At 38.9% G+C, this 26,304-nt stretch overlaps 1 protein-coding gene across 1 annotated transcript in view; it reads left to right on the top strand.

Annotated features, from left to right (window-relative positions):
* The window catches only part of frmd5b (FERM domain containing 5b), a 76,078-nt gene that overhangs the window by 40,356 nt on the left and 9,418 nt on the right, over positions 1 to 26,304 (top strand). Inside the window, exons 2-6 of the mRNA XM_087793027.1 lie at positions 21,020 to 21,124; positions 23,096 to 23,138; positions 24,659 to 24,737; positions 26,129 to 26,226; positions 26,298 to 26,304. The exon at positions 26,298 to 26,304 is cut by the window's right edge and continues 117 nt beyond it. Of these exons, the coding sequence (XP_087649153.1) occupies positions 21,020 to 21,124; positions 23,096 to 23,138; positions 24,659 to 24,737; positions 26,129 to 26,226; positions 26,298 to 26,304 (332 nt within the window). The remainder of the gene's footprint in view (positions 1 to 21,019; positions 21,125 to 23,095; positions 23,139 to 24,658; positions 24,738 to 26,128; positions 26,227 to 26,297) is intronic.

Here is a 26,304-nt window from a genome sequence, read left to right as displayed (position 1 = left end):
AGTAGTTCAGGAACATTTCAAGAGCTTGTATTTTTCTCCTGATTTGGATTCAACAATGAAGTGCATTGTGTTCTATTGCGTGACCGTTAGCCTCGACTGACAGCAGCCGTGCAGTTTGTAGTATTACTGTGGAACGCTCCAGAATCCCTAGTCCCACAGTGCGGCAAACAATTGCAGAATAATATTACGGAGCCTAGAGGAGTTATACTACAGAGCCTAGTGGAGAAATACTACAGAGCCTTATAGAGTAATACCACAGAGCCTAGTGGAGAAATACTACAGAGCCTAGTGGAGCAATACTACAGAGCCTTATGGAGTAATACTACAGAGCCTAGTGGAGAAATACTACAGAGCCTTATGGAGTAATACTACAGAGCCTAGTGGAGAAATACTACAGAGCCTAGCGGAGCAATACTACAGAGCCTAAAGGAATAATACTACAGAGCTTAGCGGATTAATACTACCGAGCCAAGCGGAGTAGTAGTACAGAGCCTTATGGAGTAATACTACAGAGCCTAGCAGAGCAATACTACAGAGCCTAGCGGAATAATACTACCCAGCCTCACAGAGTAATACTACCGAGCCAAGCGGAGTAGTACTACAGAACCTCATGGAGTAATACTACCGAGCCAAGCGGAGTAGTACTACAGAACCTCATGGAGTAATACTACCGAGCCAAGCGGAGTAGTACTACAGAGCCTCACTGAGTAATACTACAGAGCCAAGCGGAGTAGTACTACCGAACCTCACGGAGTAATACTACAGAGCCAAGCGGAGTCTCACGGAGTAATACTACAGAGCCTAGTGGAATAATACTACAGAGCCTAGTGGAGTAATACTACGGAGATATGCACAGTTATACTACAAGGCATTGTGGAGTACTACTAGGAGACTTGCAGAGTAATACTACGGAGCCTTGTGAAGTAATACTATGGAGACTTGTAGAGTTATACCACGGAGCCTTGTGAAGTAATACTACGAAGCCTAGCGGCGTAGCTTTCAAAGTTATAGTAGTTCATATATAAGTCAAATTGTTGGTTTGTGAAAAATGAAAGTGCACCTTATAGTGTGAAGAATATGGTATTTAAAAATGGTGTCCGACCAGGCCAGGCGTGGGCGATCTCAGAGGGAACATGAATCTGCAGATAGATTAAATGTAAAGCTGGTGTCAGGAGGAACTTTAGCAATGATGGATGAGGAGTTAGTGCCAGAGAAAGACTTGCTGCATTGGCGTCTCAAGTAGATCCAGGAGAGAGGATGAGTTTCAGCAGAACAAAGGTTTACTTCTCTCCGCTTTCATCGTCTGTTTTGTTTTTTTCCTTCTGCTTCAGCGTAGGCAAAGGCTCCTGGGAAAGCTCTGCCGAGGTATTGAACTATCCGGGTCACGTGACTCTCAAAAGGCAGAGGGAAAGCGGTGACATGGAATCAGGATCACTTTGTAGTTGAAGGAGGACGACTGAAGGGAAACAAACACAGTTTTTTCTAAGCTAATTAAAGTGAAGACTTGAGGGACCTGAACCGACGACCAGGCTGCAGAACCATCACACGCTCTCACCAGAACATCCTTGACCCGTCTGTGTCCTCACAGCTCTCTCCTCTGGTGGTGAGTGTTGCTGCTCCAGAAGCTGTGTGACGGGAATGAGAAGAAGTCGAGCTCAGAGCCTCAGTTCCTGCAGCTCTGCAGCTCTAATGGTCTCCGTCGCCGAGCACCGGCGTCCTGGTGCTGCAGAGCTGAAGAGATGCTGCTGCTGCTGCTGCTGCTGCTGCTGCTGCGCCGGCAGAAGACGGCGGCAATTAAACATCTCCTGAAACGTGGTCTTGCTTTTTTTATTTTTTTTTAGCAGCGCTCGGTAATAGCTGCAGAACCGTCCGGTCAGTAATTGGAGCGTGTATTAATGACTTTACACTGATGCGGGAGAATTAAAGTTAAGCAGAAGCTTCGCTGGAGCGGATCCATCTTTTCAAAAGAGGCTCGAGCTTCAGCCTGCAGTCGCTCGCTAATTGGAAAAACAAAAATATGCTTCATGGCAAAAACCTTTTTTTTTTTTTAAATGGAAGATAATAACAAAAGGGAACTTATGTAAAGGAATAATAAATTGTTCATGGAAGGCAATGCTTGGTCATGGAACACAGGATTTTCTCTGTCATTTATGGTACCAAGGTTAATGTCAAAAATAATGATACACTTAAACACGATTTTCTTTTCACGATACCGTCTCGATGTTCAACAGCATTTTTTAGATTTTTTACTGTCAACAATTTTACTTTTATTGCAAATATATATATATTTATTTACAATTTGTTTGTTGGTTTAGCTTTCAATACATTGTGTATCAGATAAAATAGTTTAAATGTTTACATTTTGTTTTTAATTCAAATGAAAATATGGTTCATTTTTGTTTTGCAATTTAACTTCTGGCCACAAGATGGCAGCAGATATTACGTCCTCCGCCGCTAAATAAACAATGATATCCTTGCAATGACTGAGCCCGCGTCAGGCCACCTGCAGTTTCCTAAAATACCTAAAAGGGGATTTAAACATATGAAGATATAAAAACTTTTAGGATTATAACAAAATAATGATACCCAGAAACATTGCATTGTTTCTTTTTTTTAAATCATATTTTATTTTGATCATAGTAGTGTTATTGTTTATAATAGCATTCATTGTGTCCAAGAAATCCTGCAAAAATCCTGGTGATGACTGAGGACGAGAGGATACAGTTGACTCCAGCTAAAGCTGATGTTTGGACATATTTTGTTTTGAAAACAAATGAAAGCAGTTACGACTTCATCAAGAGTCATGTGGTCTGTAAATACTACAACACCAGAGTCAAGTACTCGACAAAACTACACATATATACTTGTTAGTACAGTATCACTATGTATAGTGTTGTTGCCCTTGTATCTTGAAACATATGGTATCTTCAGATTCTTGACACACTGCTAACTATCAGGTCCTATAATGTACTGCAGTAACAAATATTTAATCCTCACTTCAGAATCAAAGCCTACCTTGAAACAAAAACGTTATTAATGGTACGTCGGGCCCTGACTGGAGCTCATGGTTAAATTAACACATAACTCAGGGCCTGGAAGATAAATCTGATTTAATGTGCGCCCCGAGATGGTTAGCTTAATATCAAAGTAGACAAGTAGATATCAGGATCTATAAAGATGCCAGTGTTCCAGATAAGATGAGGAACAGTGATGATCAATGTCAAGAATTTAACACAAACTAGTAATAGAGAAGGGATTAAATCAACTTTTATCTGCATTACTTTTTGGAAGTTTCTTGAGGAAGTACTTAGATGTAAAATCTGCTATCTCTAGGAAACAAAGAGTGAACTCTTCGATATTAGTTATTCGATTTTGGCAGTTTTTGGTGCATTTTCCAATCATATTTCATTTTAATCAAGCTGCTTTTTTACATCTTGTACCGTGATCTGACATTGGTGTCCAGAGCAGGTGGACGGTGAAGACACACTTGAACATTATTGTTCATTGTTGGTTTGTGTCCAACTGAGCTTCATAAAAATGAAACCTGAATATACAATTCTTCAGTGAAAGTTCCAGACTCATAATTTAGATGTTAATGTTGCAGATATTCTGAGTCGGTCCTTCTTTTAACGTCTCGTCTTCTGAGAGTTGATGCGACTTGACTTCGGTGAAGTCAGAGGATCTTGTTTGCCGTCATCACTGATCTGGAATCATCTTCTCAGAGATGAAGACACAGAAGAGATGCTATCATGCTAATGCTAACAGATGCTGCTCCCTGAGACTGAAGCAAGAGAAACAAAAGATGCAAATATCAACTATTTTGATCATCGATTCATCTCACGATTCTTTGTTTTTTTGATTAACAAACCTTCAACAAGACAATCACTCAATATAATAGTATTGAGTTCGCCCGAATCCACCGTGCGGCACATAATGTCCCCTTTAAATATCCGTGTTGTCAAAGTAATAATTGAATAAAAAACCTAATCTACTATCAAAAAGAAGACACACTGCTGTGCTGCCAAAACATGTAAATATTTAATACACTAACAATCTGGCCATTGTAGTTTCAGCATCAATCTATGAATTTAATGCGTTTGAAATTGTGTTATTTATTCCCTTTTTCTGTTTAAATTATTCCCTTTTAATGGTTTGATTAGCATTTTTTTACCTTTATAAAAGCCTGTTACAATTTCTAATAATATATATGAAATTTTGGAATCTTAAACATTTGAAGATAAAACTATGTTGAATTTAGTACGATTTTACGCAGACATGTCTTTTTATTTCATCTTACAATTAAAATAATTACATTATTAATTTCTGACTTTGTGTTTCAATCACAAAACTGTTGTTAATAATATAAAACAAACGTCAATTTTCCATTTGTTTCATATACAAATCCAACATGAAGTGAAGTAAATCTCTTCAGTGGTAGAAATGTCAGAAGATGAAACAAGGATAACTCGTCACAGAACTTAGAATTTCTCGTTTTAATGCAAATTATAATTGAACCTGCGATTCCTTCAGTCTCCAGCCTGGGAAACATCCGACCACCTGACCCGAGCTCCTCTGATCCTCGCGCAGGGATCCCTGGTTTCTATCAAAGAGCCGCAAGCGTATTTGATCCTAAAATAGACGAGGAGCTTCAGAGTGAAGGTGAGATTGCAGGCCATCAACGAAACACCAGAACCTTCTGAAGACCGTCGACTGTGAGAGACTCTTATCTTAACTACCGTTGATGCTCTTGTCGATGTACAGGTTTAGATCCAGGATATTAGTTCGACATTATAGTTTTGATTAAGAATCGAGTCGAATAAAAGATCATTGACATGAGGAGATGATGAAATATGCTATAGGACCTGGTCAGGGTGAGAGGCAGGGGACACCCTGGAAAGGTTGCCAGTCTGTGACAGGGAACAATGAGTCAAACAACATCTGTACAGACACACAACTATCGACAGTTTGGAGAACACAATCACCTCTGGATGTTTCTGAACTGTAGGTGTTTGTAATGGAAAGAATCTGGCGACATAATACGTATCACGATACAAAGGCAACTGTACAATGTATCGTGATACTGTAGGAACAAGTATTTGTTTGTAGTATTGTCCAGTACTTGACTCTGGTGTTGCTGAATTTACAGACCACATGACTCTTGACAAATTTGTTTTGAAACCAAAATATGTCCAAACATTCGCTTTAAAAGCTGCTGGATTCGACTGTATCCTCTCGTCCTCAGACATTTCCGGGATTTTATTAGACTTTAGACTTCAGAGTCTAAAGTCTAGACTTTCTTTTATTGTAATTGCACAGAAAACACAGCAGTGAAACTGGCAACGAAATAACGTTGCCTTTTTTCCTTTATATTAATTTATCTTACAGTCTTTACATGTATGTCACTACACTACACTACTTTTAATTTATTTCCTGACATGCGCAGATAATGGCCATTTTTTTACACAATACTTAAAAAAATGTATCTGCACTTTATGAAATTAATAGATATTAAATAACGTACATTCTTTTAGTGATTTTAAAGGTTTATATTTCAAAATAAAGAGTGTATAAAATAGAATAATTCGATTTTTTTTTATTGTTCCTTTAGCTGCGGAGGAGATTATTTTATATTATTGTTATATATATTATTTGTTTTATACACACTTTATTAACATATAAACCATAGAAAAACTATGATAAAAATAAAAACATGATCCGAAAGACAAAAAGTGTATCGATATTTTCTTACATACATAGAAACAGTACTTTTAGGAAGTTGTGTCGATGTTTTCACGTTATGCAGTGGCTTCGTTTGGCTTTTGACAAGTATACAAGTATTTGACAAGTATCGTCACGACCTATTGTCAATGTCAAGATCGATCTCACACGACCTTGGATCTCATCCACTTCCATCTTGTTTCCACCGCGGCTTCACAGAGACAACCTTCCCAGCGTTAGTCATGTGGTGTGAAAGGTCCAGTGTGGGCGTTTACTCATGTGAGCCGAGTGAAGATAAACACAGTGATAGTGTGTCCGACTTTTATAGCTGCTTTGAATCACACTTGGTGGGCGACTACGATCATCGAGGAATACGATGGAGAAGCAAATGATAATTCATGTTCAACACAACAACAGTGTGGAGTCATTTGAAGCATGGAAATGTGTGTTTGGTGTTTGAGAAGCTCAGCCAGGACTCTGTCTTGTTACTGGAGAATAGAACTAATGTAAAATTACTTTTAATTTCATTACATTACTTTATAACCAGCGTGTGTGCAGCTACAATAGACACCAAATCAGCTGTTTTATTTGAACAAATTACATCTATTAGTGGTTTGTCTCAGTGGGGGCGGAGCTTATGACAGAGACAGGGAAGCCATTGGTTCTTGTGGCTGTGATGTTCCGATCAGCTGGAGCTTTCAAAACATGGTTATTATTCGTGATCATGTAGAGTCAATAAAGTTGTAAATGTATACTATTAATACTTAATACTTTTATCAACACATTAAAGTAACAGTCGAGGGTCAACAGACCAAACTGTAATATTTCACAAGGATAGAGTGACTGAGTGAACGGATGAAATATGAAGAAGAAAACAATAAATAAATACATGAAAATTAGACAAAATAATAATGGATACAATTATTCACGGTTTCCCTGTTATAACCATTTATTTTAAAGTCTTTAAATGTATGTCACTACACTACACTACTTTTATTTTATTTCCTGACATGTGCAGATATTGACCTTTTCTTTTACACAATAATAAAAGAAATATTTATCTGCACATGTATGAAATTATTCTTTTGACTATTAAATCACGTGACATTTTTTTAGCATAGTGATTTTAAGGTTTATATTTCAATAATAGTGTATAAAATAGAATAATTCGATTTTCTTTCTTATTTTTTTTACGATTGCAAATATTGACAGTGACTTTTGTATTGCAATTCAACTTCCGCAGGTAAAGGAGCTATGAAATCCTGCGAGATCTCCGGAGATGACTGAGGACGAGAGGATACAGTCGAATAAAGCAGCTTTTAAAGCTGATGTTTGTCCATATTTTGGTCAAAAAAAATGAAAGCAGTTACAACTTCGTCAAGAGTCATGTGGTCTGTAAATTCTGCAACACCAGAGTCAAGTACTCAACAATACTACACATATATACTTGTTACTACAGTATCACAACACCAGAGTCAAGTACTCGACAATACTACACATATATACTTGTTACTACAGTATCACAACACCAGAGTCAAGTACTCGACAATACTACAAATATATACTTGTTACTACAGTATCACAACACCAGAGTCAAGTACTCGACAATACTACAAATATATACTTGTTACTACAGTATCACAACACCAGAGTCAAGTACTCGACAATACTACACATATATACTTGTTACTACACTATCACAACCCCAGAGTCAAGTACTCGACAATACTACAAATATATACTTGTTACTACACTATCACAACCCCAGAGTCAAGTACTCGACAATACTACAAATATATACTTGTTACTACAGTATCACAACACCAGAGTCAAGTACTCGACAATACTACACATATATACATGTTACTACACTATCACAACCCCAGAGTCAAGTACTCGACAATACTACAAATATATACTTGTTACTACACTATCACAACACCAGAGTCAAGTACTCGACAATACTACACATATACACTTGTTCAATACCCATCAGTTAAGAATTCAATGCTCAGGTTTGACAGTTTACCTAACAAGATGAGATTTATTCAATAAATTCTTCTTGTTCTTCTGTGGCTCAGTTTTCATTCACAAAAAAGCGTTGGCAAACACCATGAGTGTTACAACACATCTGCTCCGGTTGTCTCTGAGGACATGAATCAAGTGTGCTCACGTTACAGTGGAGGCCACAGATCAGACTGTATCAGTGGCTGAGTGTGCGGCACCTGCTCGGTACAGAGGAAGCGACGAGGACGTCTGCTCCGGTGCCTTCAGGACAGTTGATCCGCATGTCCTTCCCAACCCTTGTCCAGATGCAAGCTCAGCAGAACCCGGGCGCCTCACGAGCCTTGATCAGTGACACGTTTGACCCGTCGACTCCTCATCGCTTTCAGCTCCGAGCGCTTGCATCACTCTGGTGCTGTTGGCATCGACAGTGAGGTCGAACTCAACTTTGACGCCGTCCGATCAAAAGTGTTGTGAACTACATAATGGGGTGTAAGACAATATTGACCCAGTGATATCCCAGGTATGACTGAGGACGAGAGGATACAGTGACTCCAGTATCTTTTAAAGCTGATGTTTGGACATATTTTGGCTTCAAAACAAATGAAAGTAGTTACGACTTCGTCAAGAGTCATGTGGTCTGTAAATACTGCAACACCAGAGTCAAGTACTCGACAATACTACACATATATACTTGTTACTACAGTATCAAAGGATCGAAATCCCCTGGATCATGATACATATCCTTTTGCCAGATTCTTGCGATACACACACCTAATGATTTAGGACAATGTCCACGTATGGAATGTTCCACAGAAAATAAACACAGTGATAAAAAAAAAAGTTAAAACCAAATGTATTTAATTTTTCCTCTGTCATACTATACACTTAAAAAAAATTTAAAATAATACTTTCTTAAATAAAAGCATAATGCAAAGTAGTCCCGCCCTATAACACTGGCTAATACAAATACACTGTTTTTTTGAGTGACATCACAGACTGCAGATGACATCACTCAAACCCATGCAGGAGCCAGGGTCTAAAGAAGGCAAATTTCCACAGAATATAAATAAATTCATCTGCTCTTCTTGGTGCTTAAATAGAGTCAGGTAGGTTTAAACTCACAGTTTAAACCTACCTTTGCTTTGGAACCATCTTCCTCTCTCTTTGCGCTTGATGATCTACTGACTCCTTTAAGAAACATCTTAAGACGTTTCTATTTGTTCAGGCTTTTCCTCGATTTTCTGGAACTCCTGTGTTGTTCTCAGTATTATCTTGATCTTTAAAGTATATACTTTTTTGAGTATTGTTTTGTTTGTTAAAGCGCTTTGTGACCCTGGTCTGGAAAAGAGCTATATAAATAAATATTACTTACTTACTTACTTACTTACAGTATCACCCCCGTAACATGTGAAAGATAGAAGCAACTGTTATGAAGTGAATACTATTTTAAACTTAGCAAGTTGCTAACAGTTTTAACCACAGTGTAGCAGTTTGAATATAATTCAATATTTTTACGTCATCATTAAATTCTGTAAATATTCACTTAAATATCAAATCTTTAGTTTCTATTAAAAAAATTAGGACATTTTCTAGGGCTGGAACACATTAAAAAACTCTCTCAAATAGAGATTATTGTGCCAGTTAAAGGGTTAAATTAATAGCCTGAGGTGGGTTTTGTAGGTTAGAGGAATGACCCAATTATTCTTGAAAAATATGTTCATCATTTCCATGATTTCATTGTATAATTAGACATGTGGAAACTATACTCTTGATATTAAATTATCTTTAAATGTACTGTAAGTATACGCTCAACAGAACCACACAAAATACACATGTATATAAATATATTCTTCTTCAACATGCAGCTATAGTTGAGTTATGTACAATAAAAGCAAACATTATTATTTTTTTAAATAATGGAGCGTGAACCCGGAGCGACGTGGTTTCGCTCCAGTGTAATATTATTACATCAGCTTACATCACTCCCAGGTTCTAGGAATTCCTTTTGAGTTTCCGTGTCCCTACATCGTGCAGAAAATCAAACCCAATGAAATCACAAACGATCCCAGATGACCCTGAGGATTTGAACAAGGTTTAGACTTTGTACGGGCGAGATTGTTGCTGTACTGGATTATTCTTTGAGCAGAAGATTGTCGAACATCGATTTTTAAAGTCTCCTGAGTTACTGGTGTGTACTCTATAAAGTCTTAGATATACATGTTCAGGTGAATAACTTTGAAAACGGCTCAAGATATGCAGAATCAAACAAAGCATGACAGGATTGGCTCGTGTTCTTGGCCAGGTTTAACCTCCGGAACAATTTGATACTATGTAAGCTTATAAAAGTATAAATTGTGTGCATCATATTTTGAATAAACCTTTTCCAACCAATACAAGTCAAGGACAGGATGTGTTCCAATCTAAAAATAAAAGCATCTCAAATGAGTTAAACAGGATTAAGGAACCTCTTTGGTTTTTATTTTAAAACGTCTACAACAAATTGTGAATACATTTTTAAAAAATAGGAAGTGTTGCTTATGTTACAATGAACAGATGATGCTATGTTGGTGGTACTTTGAAGCGATACTTTCTGTGGTTGAGATGGTGGTTCCGTTTCCGTGCACTTTATTACTGGTGTGTTGTGCAAGCAAGTTTTAACACTCTTCTGCCACCTGCTGTTTTCTTCAGCTCATTGCTATCAACCATATTGCAAAAAGGGATTTGACATAAATAAGTAATAAATCCTAGGATTGTTAGAAAATACAGATATACTCCAATACTGTATCACAATATTTTTTACAATACGGTATCTATTTTCAACTCCACTTTGACCTATTGATTTATTGTATTTATTTGGGGGTTTTTTTGGCTTTCAAAACATTTTTATATTGATCATAGTTCCTTTATGGTTTAAAATAGCAGTCATTACATTACTTCGCATCGCAACTAGAAGAACAATGAAATCCCTGCGAGATCCTGGCGATGACTGAGGACAAGAGGATACAGTCGACTTCAGCAGCTTTTCAAGCATATTTTGGTTTGAAAACAAATGAAATCAGTTATGACTTCGTCAAGAGTCATGTGGTCTGTAAATAATACAACACCAGAGTCAAGTACTGGACAATACTACACATATATCCTTGTTACTACACTACCACAACACCAGAGTCAAGTACTCGACAATACTACACATATATCCTTGTTACTACACTATCACAACACCAGAGTCAAGTACTCGACAATACTACACATATATCCTTGTTACTACACTATCACAACACCAGAGTCAAGTACTCGACAATACTACAAATATATCCTTGTTACTACACTATCACGACACCAGAGTCAAGTACTCGACAATACTACAAATATATCCTTGTTACTACACTATCACAACACCAGAGTCAAGTACTCGACAATACTACAAATATATCCTTGTTACTACACTACCACAACACCAGAGTCAAGTACTCGACAATACTACACATATATACTTGTTACTACACTATCACAACACCAGAGTCAAGTACTCGACAATACTACAAATATATACTTGTTACTACACTATCACAACACCAGAGTCAAGTACTCGAGAATACTACAAATATATCCTTGTTACTACACTATCACAACACCAGAGTCAAGTACTCGACAATACTCCAAATATATCCTTGATACTACAGAATACTAATACATCGTAGCGTTGACTCTGTATCGTGATAACTATGGTATTGCCAGATTCTTACCAATACACAACTCTAATAAATATACAGCAATACATTGAGGAAAAAAAAATCACAAGTAGGAGATAAATGAGTATTTTTTTCAAATATGTTTGCTATTTTTATTTAACCACATGATTGAAGTAAATGTTACAAAGTTATTATGGCCTGACATTCAAAAGGGCCACCGTGTTACACAGGTGGTCATAATGTTGTTGTCAGCTCTCACTAATCTCCCTGAACATCCACACAGGCGTTACAAGTGGGATCCTCAAGGTGAGTGACGCGTGAACGTCTCTTCTGAACCTCTGTTTACCTGTGTGTGGATCACAGAGTGATTTATTGCTTCTATTAAAGGTGGCAGACGTCGCACGCCCAGCATAACTCATGCGTAGCATTGTTCCGCCGACGGTCGGGGATTATCTGTGACAGAGCGCTGCATCGGTGGAACACCAGTGTGCACGTGACCAGGCTCTGGGCTGCAGGGACGCTGCTGTGTGGCTCCACAGATATGCAGACGACAGCCTGCAGCTTGTAGAGAAACGTCTTAGATGCAGTTTTATTACAGCCTGAGCCGAGTTACAATGAATTTAAAGTAGTGTTGAGGAACTTTCTGACGCTATGATCCACTTCCTATGGTTCTTGTCTCTGGAGATACCAGGTCATCATGCCCGTCCTCTCAATTAGCATTTTTAGCAAATATTCACTGCGATTTTTTTGTTACAATTAAACTTCCACTAGATGGCAGCGGTCATTACGTCCTTGCAGATAAAGGAACAATGAAATCCTAGATGATTCTGGCGAAGGCTGTGCTCGAGAGGCCGACTGAGGACCACCACGGACTTCCTGTTTGCATCCGAAGCCGTGAACAGTCGAGCGTGAAATTTGTTTTTCTTCTCAAACGTCGTCCATCCAATAGTGTTCTAAGAGAACACAACCTTTTTTTGTACAGCGGAGCAATTTAATGTCAGCACTTTATGACCGACTTTATCAATATCAGTCGAACATCATTGACGTAAATTATTCATTTCTTTCTGTGCGGTCGGTTAGGAATGCCTCGCAGGACGTGACGGGTCCTTAGACCAGGGGTGGAGGACCAGGTCCATGTATGAGCGATACAACATATCACAAATAATTTGTTTTTCCAACCAAAATATGTCCAAAAATCATCTTACAAAAGGCTTCTGGAGTTGACTGTATCCTCTCGAGCACAGTCTTCCCCAGAATCAGAGAAATTCAAGGAAAAGCCTGAACAAATAGAAACGTCTTAAGATGTTTCTTAAAGGAGTCAGTAGATCATCAAGCGCAAAGAGAGAGAAGATCGTTCCAAAGCTTAGGAGCAACAGCCTGGAAGGATTTCTCTCGTCGGGTCCTCAACCGTGTGCGTGGAACCATAAGTAGATTCTGATCCACAGACCTCAGAGCCCGAGCTGGGGTGTAAGTCTGGATCAGATCAGTGATGTAAGGAGGACCATGAATAGATCTGAAAGTAAGAACAAGAATTTTAAAGTTGATCCTGAAAGAAACTGGAAGCCAGTGAAGAGAAACTAACACCGTGAATATTTGCTAAAAATGCTAATTGTAAAATAAAAAAAATCAAGCAGAGCAATACAATGCAGTACAAACAAATAATAGAAAATTGTAATTCTGTGCTGTCGAAGTATCGTGAAAATATTGCGATAAATCGCCGTAGATATATTTTCTAACACAACTATGACATTTTAAACCAGTACCAAACCCTGACCCATCATTGATCTTTTTTATTAGATTGAAATGTTGTGTTTTTTTAGGCAATTATTTTTGTAATAATGGAATTCAATCGTTTCATTAAAAGGTTATTATTGAATGATATTTGAATCAGGGGGCGTACAGTGGCGCAGAGGTTAGCGCAGTCGCCTCAAAGCAAGAAGGTTGTTGGTTCTCTTCCAGGCCAAGCCATCTTGTGATGTGTGGAGTTTGTATGTTTCTCCCCGTGTTGCGTGGGTTTACTCCGGGCACTCTGGTTTCCTCCCGCAGTCCAAAAACATACAGAGATTGATTGGGAACTTGGGGAAATTGTCCATATGTATAAGTGTGTGTGTGAATGGTTGTCTGTCTTTGTGTGCCCTGAGAGAGATTGGCATCCTGTCCAGGGTGTCCCTGCCTCTCGCCCAATGAAACTGGGACAGGCTCCAGTTCCCCCCTTGAACCCCCATGAGGGATAAAGCGGTAGAAAATGAATGAACGAATAATTGAACTCGATAATTTGTATATTAAAAGGGGATTTAAAAAACTTTATATTCTATTTCTAGTAATTCAAATATATTTTAAATTTAAAGTGTTTTAAATGCAACATAGAAATGTTGCTAAAACACTTTTTTAATATTTAACTTTGTTTAAAAAAAAAAACATTTCAAAAACATTTCAAATGTTCTGATTTTTATCCATAAACACATGCGAACACTTCCCTGTGACGGGTCGTCAAGCTTTGAAAGGACCTCTTCACGTATTAATGAGTTGTTTTCAACGTTGTCATGAAACCTTCTCAATATTTAATCCCATGTCGGACCAGCAGCAGGACCAGCAGGACCGGCAGGACCGGCAGGACCGGCAGGAGCGTCGTGCTTTCTTGGCCCGTGATAGTTTAATTCCCATCCCTTCGTTTATCACTTTTATTATGGCGGTGCTTGAGCGAGTCTCGTGCAGCTGAGGGGTCTCATTGTTTCTCATACATTCATCTCTGTCCGACAAGTTGCTCGTGTTCCTCACACACACGCCTGGACTATTACTACGATTAAACACATCACACACTCCTGTTACGCGAGCGCGACACCTGCAACCGTATCCCATAATCAGAGTCACAGTTTCTCTGGCAACCATCTGTTTCTCTGTTTATAGAGAAGAACGTTCTGCAGGTTTGTCTCCTTGAGTAACCTGTGGTCGGAGTAGATGGGTATGAATTTATTTACACATAGACACCGATATTCTAATAATAAAAAAAAAATTCTAAATGATATATTTTTCAATTTGTAGCCTTTTAAATTCAACGTTAAAATATTCCAGATTCACCGTAAGAAGGCTCTTAAGAAGAGTCTAAGAAGGGGCGCTAAGATTTTGGTGTTTCCGAAACGCGTTCTTAACTGCCTTCTTAAGGAAAACCTTAAGATCAAGCCAAAGAAGCTTCTTAAGAAGCTCTTAGCGGTCTTTTTAGGCTTTAGCCTCTCTGCGTTCAATGACTGTGATATGTTTTATGTAGTTTATTAGAGTGTAAACTGTAAAGTTATTGTGCGTTTTCTCATTTTGTATTACAATTCCTACACCTTTCAACGCATCATTGGAGTTTGATTAAAGCCTCATCTGCATTTATGTGCATTTATTTCAATGTGTAAACATAAAAGAGTTTGAGGTTGTTTTATGGATTCATTAGACTCACAAATTATATTTAATGTTTAGTCATAGTAGTACTATACACTCTGTATATGCAGATGTTTGTGGAAAACTTGTCTTTTCCTCATTGAGTATTGTTTTTTGCTCCATCTTAACTTAATCTTAATCATGCCTTCATCTTTTATGCTAAGAGCGACTCTGAGAAAGTCTTTTTGTCTTTCACGGCGTTCTTAAGAGCGCTCCAAAGAAGATCGTAGCACTTTAGATCCTAATAAAACCACAAATGAAACCAAGACTCACACTCACGGGAATTCTCCACTATGGTCTTATTATCTAAACTACATTCAAGAGACTCTTCTGAACACATGCTGCGGAAAGTTATGTTTTCCTCCCAAGGTTGTGGTTAGAAGTATAATAGAGAGCGAGAGGAGGATGTACAGGAATGAAGTCCTTTATCCATTTTTATTAAGTCATCAAACAACTTCTTGGATAGACCCCAGTGACAAAGAAGGGTGTAAAAAATGTTGAAATATCCTTTTTCACTGAATCAGTATTAAACAGCACTGAATTCATTTATTTATTTATTCTTTTAAATATTTTTTTCTAACTTATGTTTCAATAGTGTATGAATAATTTACAATAAACATTATTATTATCACATCCCCGCAGATACAGGAACAATTAAATCTCGGAAGAATGACTGAGGACGAGAGGATACAGTGACTCCAGCAGCTTTCAAAGCTGATGTTTGGACATATTTTGGTTTGAAAACAAATGAAAGTAGTTACAACTGAGGACGAGAGGATACAGTTGCTCCAGCAGCTTTTAAAGCTGATGTTTGGACATTTTTTGGTTTGAAAACAAATGAAAGTAGTTACAACTGAGGACGAGAGGATACAGTTGCTCCAAAATGTTTTAAAGCTGATTTTTGTTCATATCTTGGTTTGAAAACAGTTCAGTTACGACTTCGTCAAGAGTCATGTGGTCTGTAAATTCTGCAACACCAGAGTCAAGTACTCGACAATACTACACATATATACTTGTTACTACACTATCACAACATATCGTTGTTGACACTGTATCGTGATACATATCTCCACAGTCTTGACCAATAATGCTGAATCAACTATAAAAAACAGTCCAGATTGAAGTTCAATTCCCACATACAAGATACATTACTAGAGAAACACTTATTTCTCATCTTGGCAGCAGATTATTTTTCGCCCCCTCACGCTCAGATTCTTCCTGATAAGAGAATTCAATCTGAAGCTCTCATTATTTCCCTGACAGCAATAAAACCCTCGGAGAGGAAAGACAAAGCGACGAGCAATTCCCAGAGTGAAATCACATGACCACAAACCACATAATAGATCGGCAGTTTATCTGCTCAGGAACAATAGAAACAGCAGTTTAACTGGCTCCATGTTTCCTCCCAGCAGCCACCAGTGTCTCGCTGCTCATCCTCCAGATTAAATCACCGTTGAAGAAACACTCGGGATCGATGGGCCGGACCCCGGCGTCCCAGAGGGGGGGTCACCGGTCAGCTCTCTCAAGCCCGGTCTCATCAGTATTCAACGAGACCGTGTTTGGTCGAGCAGTAACGATTTTGTTTGAACGGCTCTGATAAAGAGCTGCAGACAAAGCTGTGCTGTACTGATGACTCAGGTGAGCTCCCTGAACAATCTGCATTATCTGGTGTCGGCGTCGGATTATTGAGCAGAATTAGGGAGAACGAAGTAGTGGACGTACAAGCCTACTACGACGACCACCCAGTGCATACATATTTTACCATAATAGTGTAGAAACAAAATGTTTGTGTTTGTTTCAAGTTTGCTTACTTGGGTTGAATTTAAATGAACCGACATTTCTCTTCCTAGAAACTCTCCTGAAGGAATAGTGAGGTGTTCCCAGTTCTGTGTCTCCTGGGTCTGTCCCAGGGCCTCCTCTCAGTCGACTTATTGAGGAGGCGTCCATCCTTACAAAATACTTCTTTCTACTTTCTACTTTTTCTAGCCTCTGATGGACGTCCAAGCTACTATCAAATATGGACGTAGTATCTGTGACGTCAGTTACTAAACCACGGTTTTTGAAGCCAGTCTGTGGTGGCAGCCATCTTTGAAATGCAGTCTTACGGATCCGCCCCGACTCACAATCATTATTGGGCGATAGAACCAGGGATGTTTAGTTGAGGCTACGGCACTGGTTGAAATAGACTGAAGGAAACTTTAACTTGACGACAATGGGGTAAATTTCATCTCCAACATGGACGGTTAAAAGTTAGTTTACATATTAAAAAAATATATACTAAAGCAAGGGTCCCCAAACTTTTATTTGTAACTTGGGCCAGTTCAATGTCAGGATTATATTCATGGACTGACATTCAGATAGAAAAAAGTAAAAATACAATAGCATGACCTGCAAAAAAACTACATCAGCAGGAGCTCTGGACCAGTTACAACAAGATGTTTGTGTATTTGCATCTATGTATATTTTATCATTTTGTTTTGTATGCATGTGTCTCAGTGCTTTTAGAGACTTTGTACCAATGTTTGAGCATGTTTGTGTTTAAAGTCAACAAATGTGTTGATTTAATTTTATCTTAAATAGATATTGGACTCTATTGTATCATCAGTGTGTGTCCAGTTGTACAAAACTCAATTTTAATAAAGATATTTACATTAGAAAATGTGCTTAAGCCCCGCCCACTGAAAACACTGTTCTTCTGGATATGAAATCATGTTTACCATATCCACACCCACTCTGCTGTGATGTCACACAGCATCTTCAGTGAAAATCTGTTTTTCTAAACGAAACACCATGTAGGCAATAATTATAAATTGAATATATATATATATATGTATATATATATATATATTTTGTGCAGTCCAGTAACAAATGTTTTACTGTCTGGTCCTGGCCCACTGGGGGTTAAGGACCACTGTTCTAATGGAAACCAAGTAGGTTAAATCATTCAATCAGAGGACTTTTTTAAAACTATAGACAGATTTCAACCTTGTATTTATATTTGTGATGGTAAAGTGCTAAAGCTTGTTCACCGTTCAACTTTTTGCCATTTTGTAAAGCACCTGACTCACCCACTGGCCCTTTGGAGTTCCAACCCAGTGGGTTCTGGCAGATGAAACTGTCCAGTTAAGCTAACTACCAAACTTCAACTGAGGCGTAAACTAGTTCCTTGTCATCCTCTGAGGTTTCATTTCTGATTTTTGTCGTCCTTCCATTGGCTCTTCTCCAGGCCTGCGAGAGCCAAAAACTTGTACCAGTCGTCTGTAATGGCCGATTCTTCCCAGAGAGTCCCAGCCGAGCATGAGGTACAATAAATATCGTTAATATTCCTCCAGCATGGGTTCGGCTCGCTGCTAGCCCGTTGGTGCTGGACGTTGATGAATGAAGCTGCTGCTCTGTTTCCCTTTCTTAATTTGGATCTGGATAAACACACAAACTCTCCCGGCGTATAATTCAGTAACACATGGCTGCCGATGAGAAGCCGGAGAGACGTGAGTTATGTGGAAAGATTTTTTGGGCGTCGCTCAAACTCACATTACCGGGAACAGATGGAGGGAGCGGTAGAGATGGATTTGGGGAGATTCGCAGGTGGGCCGTGCACATCTATAATGGAGGGAGGATCGCGGCGGGGGTTTCTATTTTAGGAAGTGGAGGAGTCAGCGGGTCGGCCTGGGACGGGTTTGGTGTTCGTGACAGTGGAGCGAGCACGACAGCAGAGGTCAAAGGGTCATGTTTACTGACAAGGCCGGGCTTCGGGGGGATTCCTGAAGTAAAGGAGAGAGAGAGAGAGAAGCTACAACGCCAGCAGATAATCTTCCAGACGAGACACTCCATCTCACCGTGTGATTGACATTTGGACCCCTATTCAAGCGCTCGACACCTCCTCGCCCTCAGAGAACCTGGTGGTAATGACCAGTGATTTGTGTTATTGAGTTATTTACACCTGATTAACTGACTCAGTGAGTTTGAACTGTGATGTGAAGAAGATTGGAGTTGAAAGGAGGGCCTCGACTCCACAGGTTCTGTTTTTTAGATCAGCTTTTTTGTGATCAGTCACTGAAAGTGATAAGTTTAAATTAAGGAAATTTATTTGAACTTGCAAACTCGACATTTAGATATGTTGTAACGTACATCTTGACAACATACACAGTAATTGTTACCTGAACACATACCATAATGCTTTGCCGCCCAGCCGCAGCTGTCGATCAATTTTGAAAAAGCAACAGAGACCACTGCTTACTGATAATCCTTTGTTCTCCTGACTAGACTAGTAGTCAAGCCTCAGTTGTTACCAAGACCGAAGAGTTTTAAGATTGATAATCTTTCAGATCGAGTCCATTTGTTTTTCATTTTACTTTTTGCAAACATAATATACATATAAACTTGGTGGAATTTAAGAAAATTTGCTTCATATTGGAGTTGATTTTGATGCCATGAATGTGATTTAAAATAGGGTCCACTTCAAGGCTACTATAACTACCCAAGACCGAGACAACACTTAAACCAAGACAATGGATCGTCAAGACCAAGAGGAGGCCGAGACCACAAATATACTTTTATTTATATCTTGAGACCAGGATCAAGACCAAGTGTTTCCAGGATCCAGACCAGTTGACAACTACAACACTACGACTGCTGACAATTATCATTTCAAACAACGCCTTATTTTGCGCGATCAGTACCGGTTACACAAGAGTGTAACTTGAATCCTCTCGACATTGTTTATGGGGTAGACTCATGGGATCTACTTTAAGATTCAGGAATCTATCGACGGTTTCTCCAGCGAGTCATGATGAGAGTATCGTGACAGGTCATGGTCATTCTTGGCTCCTTCTCCTTCCTTTTCTTTTTTCTTTAATGGCGTCCTACAAAGCTCATATCGCCCGTTCTCTGACTGTGCATGTTGGAGTCACAGAAGGGCATCATGGGATACGTGGAGGACAAACGAGCGTGTCCTGTGACGCCTCTGAGGACTGTACGTTCGTGGATATGATGTAGTGTCTACCAGGGAGGTACTATTTCAGGAGCGCGAGGCGTGAGCGCCGACAACATGATGAATATGAGGCGGAGACGGTTGTTGAACACCACAGAAGTTTACAACAACATCCAGAAGGTTGGGAAGAGCAGTGTGTCAAGGATGAAGCAAAGTGCCCTCGTCTGATCCAAACTCACCGGCTCATACATTCAAGATAGAAATACTCAGTACCCAAGTTACCTAAAAGTGTCTATTTCTGGCAACGTTTTGCACGAAGACTCTTAAGCCTCGTCCGTAACCACCTTCCCTCCCAGGTTTTATTCTGCATCAGACATTTCTCCACGTCTTCACAGATGGCTGCTGCCTCCGTATGAATATTTGATGGTCTCGTCCATCCCACTGGAGGACGGTGAAATATTTAAACTCTTTCAGGTGGCCGGTTTTTTGCTGCTCAAAGCCTTCCAAACCATGGTCTTCCTCTTCAAAGTATTCTTCTTGAAGGCTAAGGCGTTCAAAACAGGAGTCCGTTCCGGTCGCTCCAACACGCCGTCACTTCCTGTTTCCGGGAGTTAATGCTTCGCCTTGTGGAGAAAGATGGTCATTTGAGAGTGTATCACGGGTCGTTTATTCGCCGCTTCAAGTCAAACAAAATACAAGCTTTACGATCTATCGGACGCACTTTCTTCCAGCAACTGTACAGGTCAATAGCTCCGGGAGAAACGGTCTCGAACTGCTATATTTAAGGAAAATTTCCGGGCCGGGAGGTCCTCCCCCTATCGCCAAATGGTTCCTTCAAGCTACTTGTGTCATGATCCCCTGTGGAGAGAACTTCCTAATTTGTTTCCTTTACTAATCATTCAAATGTTCTTGGGTGGGGGTTTCCGTCTCCTAGTCCCCCCCTCCCGGATGTGTCCAGCTTCGTTCATTGATCCACGACCCAAGGTGTGAAAAGGCAGACAAACAGACGTTTTTTAAATAACCGGTGTCATGTCTCTAATTCTGCTTCAAGCTTGTCTTGAAACAGTGTAAATCAGTCCGAGTGAAATGTTGATTGTGAATGTGTATTCAAACGTTTAAGCTCTTAGATGAAGCGAGTAATTTATACTTAATATTTTGATTATCTTTTAGCGTTAATTTAAGTACGGCGTATACGTATAGTGTAAAAAATATTTAATCTAACAATATGATGTGTAAATGTGTGTTACAGCGTGATGCCAAAGGCCAGTACCTGTTCGACCTCATCTGCCACCATCTCAACCTGCTGGAGAAAGACTACTTCGGGATCAGATATGTGGATCCGGACAAGCAGAGGGTACGTTAGCTCTGCTCGTGTCTTACAAAGTTATCACAAAGATGATTTTTCACTTTTAACCAATAAGCTGTTTGTCACGATTGGAAACTGAAAGGTTTTTATAACCAAGATAACCGACTTAAGGGCCGGCCCATTCCCCCCTTAATAATGAATGCATTATAAAAAAGCCCATAAACCCAAGTTTCACAGTTCTACGTCTCTTTGCGACACTTGTCACGTGTCTTTTCGACAAAGGCTGCTTTTCTACACTAAGCTGAGGAGCGTTTTGATAATCCATCATGGCCGCCTTAGGGCGACGTTAAGTTGACAAGGAAACAGATGATTTTATGACGAATGGACTGAAATATATCTACACAAATCAAATACCAGAGGATTTCCCTTTTGTGTCACGATGTTTTCTTCGTCAACAAGTAGTATAAAGTGACATTTAGCTGTTGCCTTAAATAACGGTTAAATGATTAACAACATTGTGCTTCTATTTTTTATCCATTTGTCATAGTAGTAGCAGTAGAGAGGTTGACTAGTCCAAGGGCTGGGTTTCCAGAAACCAATTAACAACACTTTAAAATTGATAGCTGATGATTCTATTTCTAAAATGTGAAATAGTTTTTCTGTCTTTCCGAGTAGAAGTTCTAATTTCCGTGTTGAACTAGTTGAAGATAGAGCTGTATGGGTAACTCTTGGTACAATGTTGCTGTTCACGTTTGGCCCCGGATTGCTTTGACTATAATCAAATGTGGCCCTGATCTGAACTTTGGACACCCCTGGACCTTTAGTCCTTTATTCTGTGAGTCAACAAAAATTGTGAGATGTTAGAGTACATGATGATACAATTTGTTATTATTTTGTTGATTTGATTCCATACTTCGAGTGTTTTGTGCATTTTTCGAATGTTATTAGCATTTCTACATTAGGCATGAAAATGACAAAAACAAAGTTTCAGCTGAGAATTTAAATTGAAAAATAACATATTGGGACCAAGCAGTATGAATGTAAGAAAATATCCTTTATTTATGGTTTTCATTGGTTTGGCTTTCAAATCATATTTTAATTTAATCGTCGTTCTTTTATAGTCTATATTTTGATATGAGTTTGTAATAATATAATTAACAATTTAACAAAAACACAAATATTTAGATGTTCATTTTTGTGTTGCAATTAACCCTAAGCCTGGAACAATTAAATCTTGTAAGAATGACTGAGGACGAGAGGATACCGTTGACTCCAGCAGCCTTTAAAGCCAATGTTACGCTGATGTTCTGACATATTTTGGTTTGAAAACAAATTAAAGAATATACGACTTCGTCAAGAGTCATGTGGTCTGTAAATACTACAACACCAGAGTCAAGTACTCGACAATACTACACATTTATCCTTGTTACTACAGTATCATAACATGTATCGAAATATGTATGGTAACTTCAACAGTCTCTCTGCAAATGTTGAGGACGAGGATGAATTCCACTGCAGACATAAGAGGAAGTGAAAGAGACTTTTGGGAAACTGTCCAAGAACTCGACGCACAAAGTTTGTAAACAAGGAATCGATGAACCTTCTGAGCCAAGAAAACGCCATCTTGAAGTTAACAGAAGATAAAGGATCTTCCGCCTTTTAAATGTTAAATAAAAAGTGAAAAAGCTTCCGGCGTCTAACTTTTGATTTGAAATATTCTCACCCTGTCGTCTGACTTCTAGATATGAAAGGATTCAAAGCTCCAGACAATGGAGTGTGTGATTAAGAAGTGAATATTCATGAGACAACATCAGTGCCAGTAAATTATCCTCTGACACCGTGTGTGTGTGTCGGCCACAGTGTGTTTTTGTCAGCGTGTCATCATCTCACTGATTGGACTTGTTTCTCGTGACTCGCTGTGTTTGCTGCGACAGAAATCAGCAGCAGAACATTCCTCACCTCGTCCAGGTTTTAGATTCACTTCACACGTGGTCAATAAAAACTTCTCTTTCTTTTCAGCACTGGCTGGAGTTTTCAAAGTCCATTTCTAAACAGCTGAAGTGTGAGTATGTTTGTGACTTAATGTGCGGCTCAAAAAACAAGCAGCTCTTAGTCTTAGTGTATTTTTAGAATTCTTATTTCACACCAACTACTGGTGAACTCCTCGGAGTGACACACTGTAATCCGATAAATGCATCCGTTCATTTTACAGCGCTTATCCGAGGGCAGGTCAATTTCCTCGAGATCTTTCTCTACAGCAGAAATGTCAAACTCAACGACATAATCTTTCAGCAGGCGGCGAAAAAAAAGAAAGAAGATATTTAACAGGAAGTTTGAGTCTAATTGCGATATTGTTTCATTCTTGGATGCTCAGTTTATACTAACAGTGTTTGTCCAACGTCAATTATTTTCCTTTAACATCAGTTTTACTCTTATTGGAAGTCCAATCGTTCGTATTGACATTCTTTATCTGAATACATCTTTATAGGTCACAATATTGAATATCAATCAATATTGAACAAAGTGCAAACAAAAGAACACAGTCACTTTGTTCTTGTTATTTATAAAACTTGCTGTACTGAACTGGAAACCCAATTTCCCTAACTATATCAAAATGAACATGTGTCTACTCTGATTTAGAGACAACCATTTGGAGGGGCCGCAAAAAAGTACTTGATTGGCCACAGTTGGTCCCCGGGCCTTAGGGCAGGGTATCAATCGATTATATACGATACCGGTTCTGATACCGATACACACTTTGATACCAGCGTCTGAAACACTTTTTTTTCAATACCAATTTCATAAGATTAATACTATTGAAAAGAAAGTAACATTACACAAAGTATAAATCTTGAGTTACATTTTTCAACTTTGGTAGATTTACGATCCAATCTGTTTTCTTTCAGAAATGAAGAATTTATTTCCAGCGCAAAAGAACATTTTGCTCACAAACTACATATCACCTTTGTCACTTTTTCTTCAGAAATATAACACTTTATCAAGTTTGGATCATTTAAGTTAACAAAACTTGGCACCGAAAGACGAATGATATACAGTTTTGTTGAACCATGAGTTTGAAACACGTGCTGTAGAGTCTTGGCTCTGGTTTTCCATCTGGATCGTAACGTTTTTACTTGGGAAGCATCAAGGAGTCCTTGTGAGAAGATGCCGGAGCTGCCTGATCGAAGCTTGACGTGCTTCTACTACGAGTCTCTTCTGAATGCCAAGCTTATAACTTGATCAGATCACATGATAAAAAGATAAAAATCAACAAATTTTCATCATTGTGTATCAATTTGCTCAAGAAGAAAGTCTTAGAATTCTTTAACATGTTGGAATCCTGATGTTAACCATTGGAAAAAGATGTTTGAAACATTTGACCAAAGATTCACATCACAATTAAAATGGTCTAAATCATAAAAATACATTTCATAATTGTCTTGTTAAATGTTCAGGTAAAGATCTTTTGAGTCTTCAATTTAAGCGTTTCTAGGGTGAAAATAAAGATTAACAGGCGTTGAAACAAGATTATTTATTGAGATTTAAAGATCTAAAACTAATTGGAATACATTTGTTCAACAGCTCAGCCTCCGTTCACCATGTGTCTGCGCGTCAAGTTCTACCCTCCAGACCCGGCTGCTCTGAGGGAGGAAATCACCAGGTGAGTTTTACTACAGATGGTTCTACCGTGTTCTTGGTGAGTGTGTACGGATCAAGTAAGTAAGTAAGTCATTTATATTTGTAGAGAGCTTTTCTTGACCAGGGTCACAAAGCGCTTAAACAATCGAAACAATATTCAATAAAATATATACTTAAAAGGTCAAGATAACACCGAGAACAACACAGGAGTCTCAGAAAATCGATGAAAAGCCTGAACGAATAAAAGTGTCTTCAGATGTTTCTTGAAGGAGTCAGTAGATCATCAAACACAGAGATGGTTCCAAAGCTTAGGCGCAACAGTCTGGAAGGATTTCTCTCCTCTGGTCCTGAAGCGTGTTCAGGAACCATCAGTAGATTCTGATCCACAGACCTCAGAGCCCGAGCTGGGGTGTAAGTCTGGATCAGATCACTGATGGAAGGTCTGACCATGAATAGATCTGAAAGTAAGAACCAGAATTTTAAAGTTGATCCTGAAAGAAACTGGCAGCCAGTGAAGAGTTTTAAGGATCAGAGAAATGTGAGTTCTTCTACTAGAGCGGCTCAGAATTCTCACTGCAGAGTTTTGTATTAACTGCAGGCGAGACAGATCCTTCTTGTTAAGACATGAAAACAAACTGTTGCAATAGTCCAGACTAGAAGATATGAAATAACGATTTGATAAGTATTTCATGAAAACTGATGCTCCACAACACTATGTTTTTAGTAGAGGTGAAAGAAAATATAGACAAACTTAAATATTGCGATAATCTTTTCATATTCAGCAGCAATTCATTCATTTTTATTTACAATTAAAATGCTAATATTTACTGCGTTTAGTTTGGTGTTGCAATTTATCATCTGGCCACTAGATGGCAGCAGGCATTACGTTCTCCCCAGCTTAAGAAACAATAAAATCGTGCAATAATCCCGGCGATGACTGAGGACAAGAGGATACAGTCGCCTCCGGCAGCTTTTAAAACTGATGTATGGAAATATGATGGTTTTAAAAGAAGTTAAGACTTTGTACAGAGTCATGTGGTCTGTAAATTCTGCCCCTGTATTGTGATACGTCTCGTGATACGTATCGTGATACGTCTCGTGATCATTGTCCTCATGTATCGTGATTCATGCTCATAAATTCAGAGGTGAATCGTTCAGAATTTGACTAGGTTTTAAAACGTTGCAGAATTAAACCGTGAAGCGTCTCAACTGAATTCACTCATGAACTATATCAGCAGAATCATCTAACAAGTTCAAGGTTCACTCAAATCCAGAGTCAAAGGATTCTATGACCTGTTACCAAGATCATCGTCAAAGTGAACCTGAAGTTACACACTTGAAATAATGACTGGATTAGAGAGAAAGAAACCTAAATAGTGACACGTATCAGTGTTCCTGTGCTCCACTCCACAGATATCTGGTCTTCCTTCAGGTCAAGAGGGATCTGTACCACGGACGCCTCCTGTGCAAGACCACGGACGCGGCGCTGCTGGCTGCATATATTCTACAAGGTGTGAACTGACAAGACGTCGCATGTGCAGCTTTGAAAGAAAAACATCATCTTGTTTTTGTGTAATTCCAGCTGAAAT

Source organism: Callionymus lyra, chromosome 6 (assembly GCF_982586985.1).
Source record: "Callionymus lyra chromosome 6, fCalLyr1.hap1.1, whole genome shotgun sequence".
In the NCBI taxonomy this organism is placed as follows: Eukaryota; Metazoa; Chordata; class Actinopteri; order Syngnathiformes; family Callionymidae; genus Callionymus; species Callionymus lyra.
This window is presented reverse-complemented; position numbering and strand designations above follow the sequence as displayed.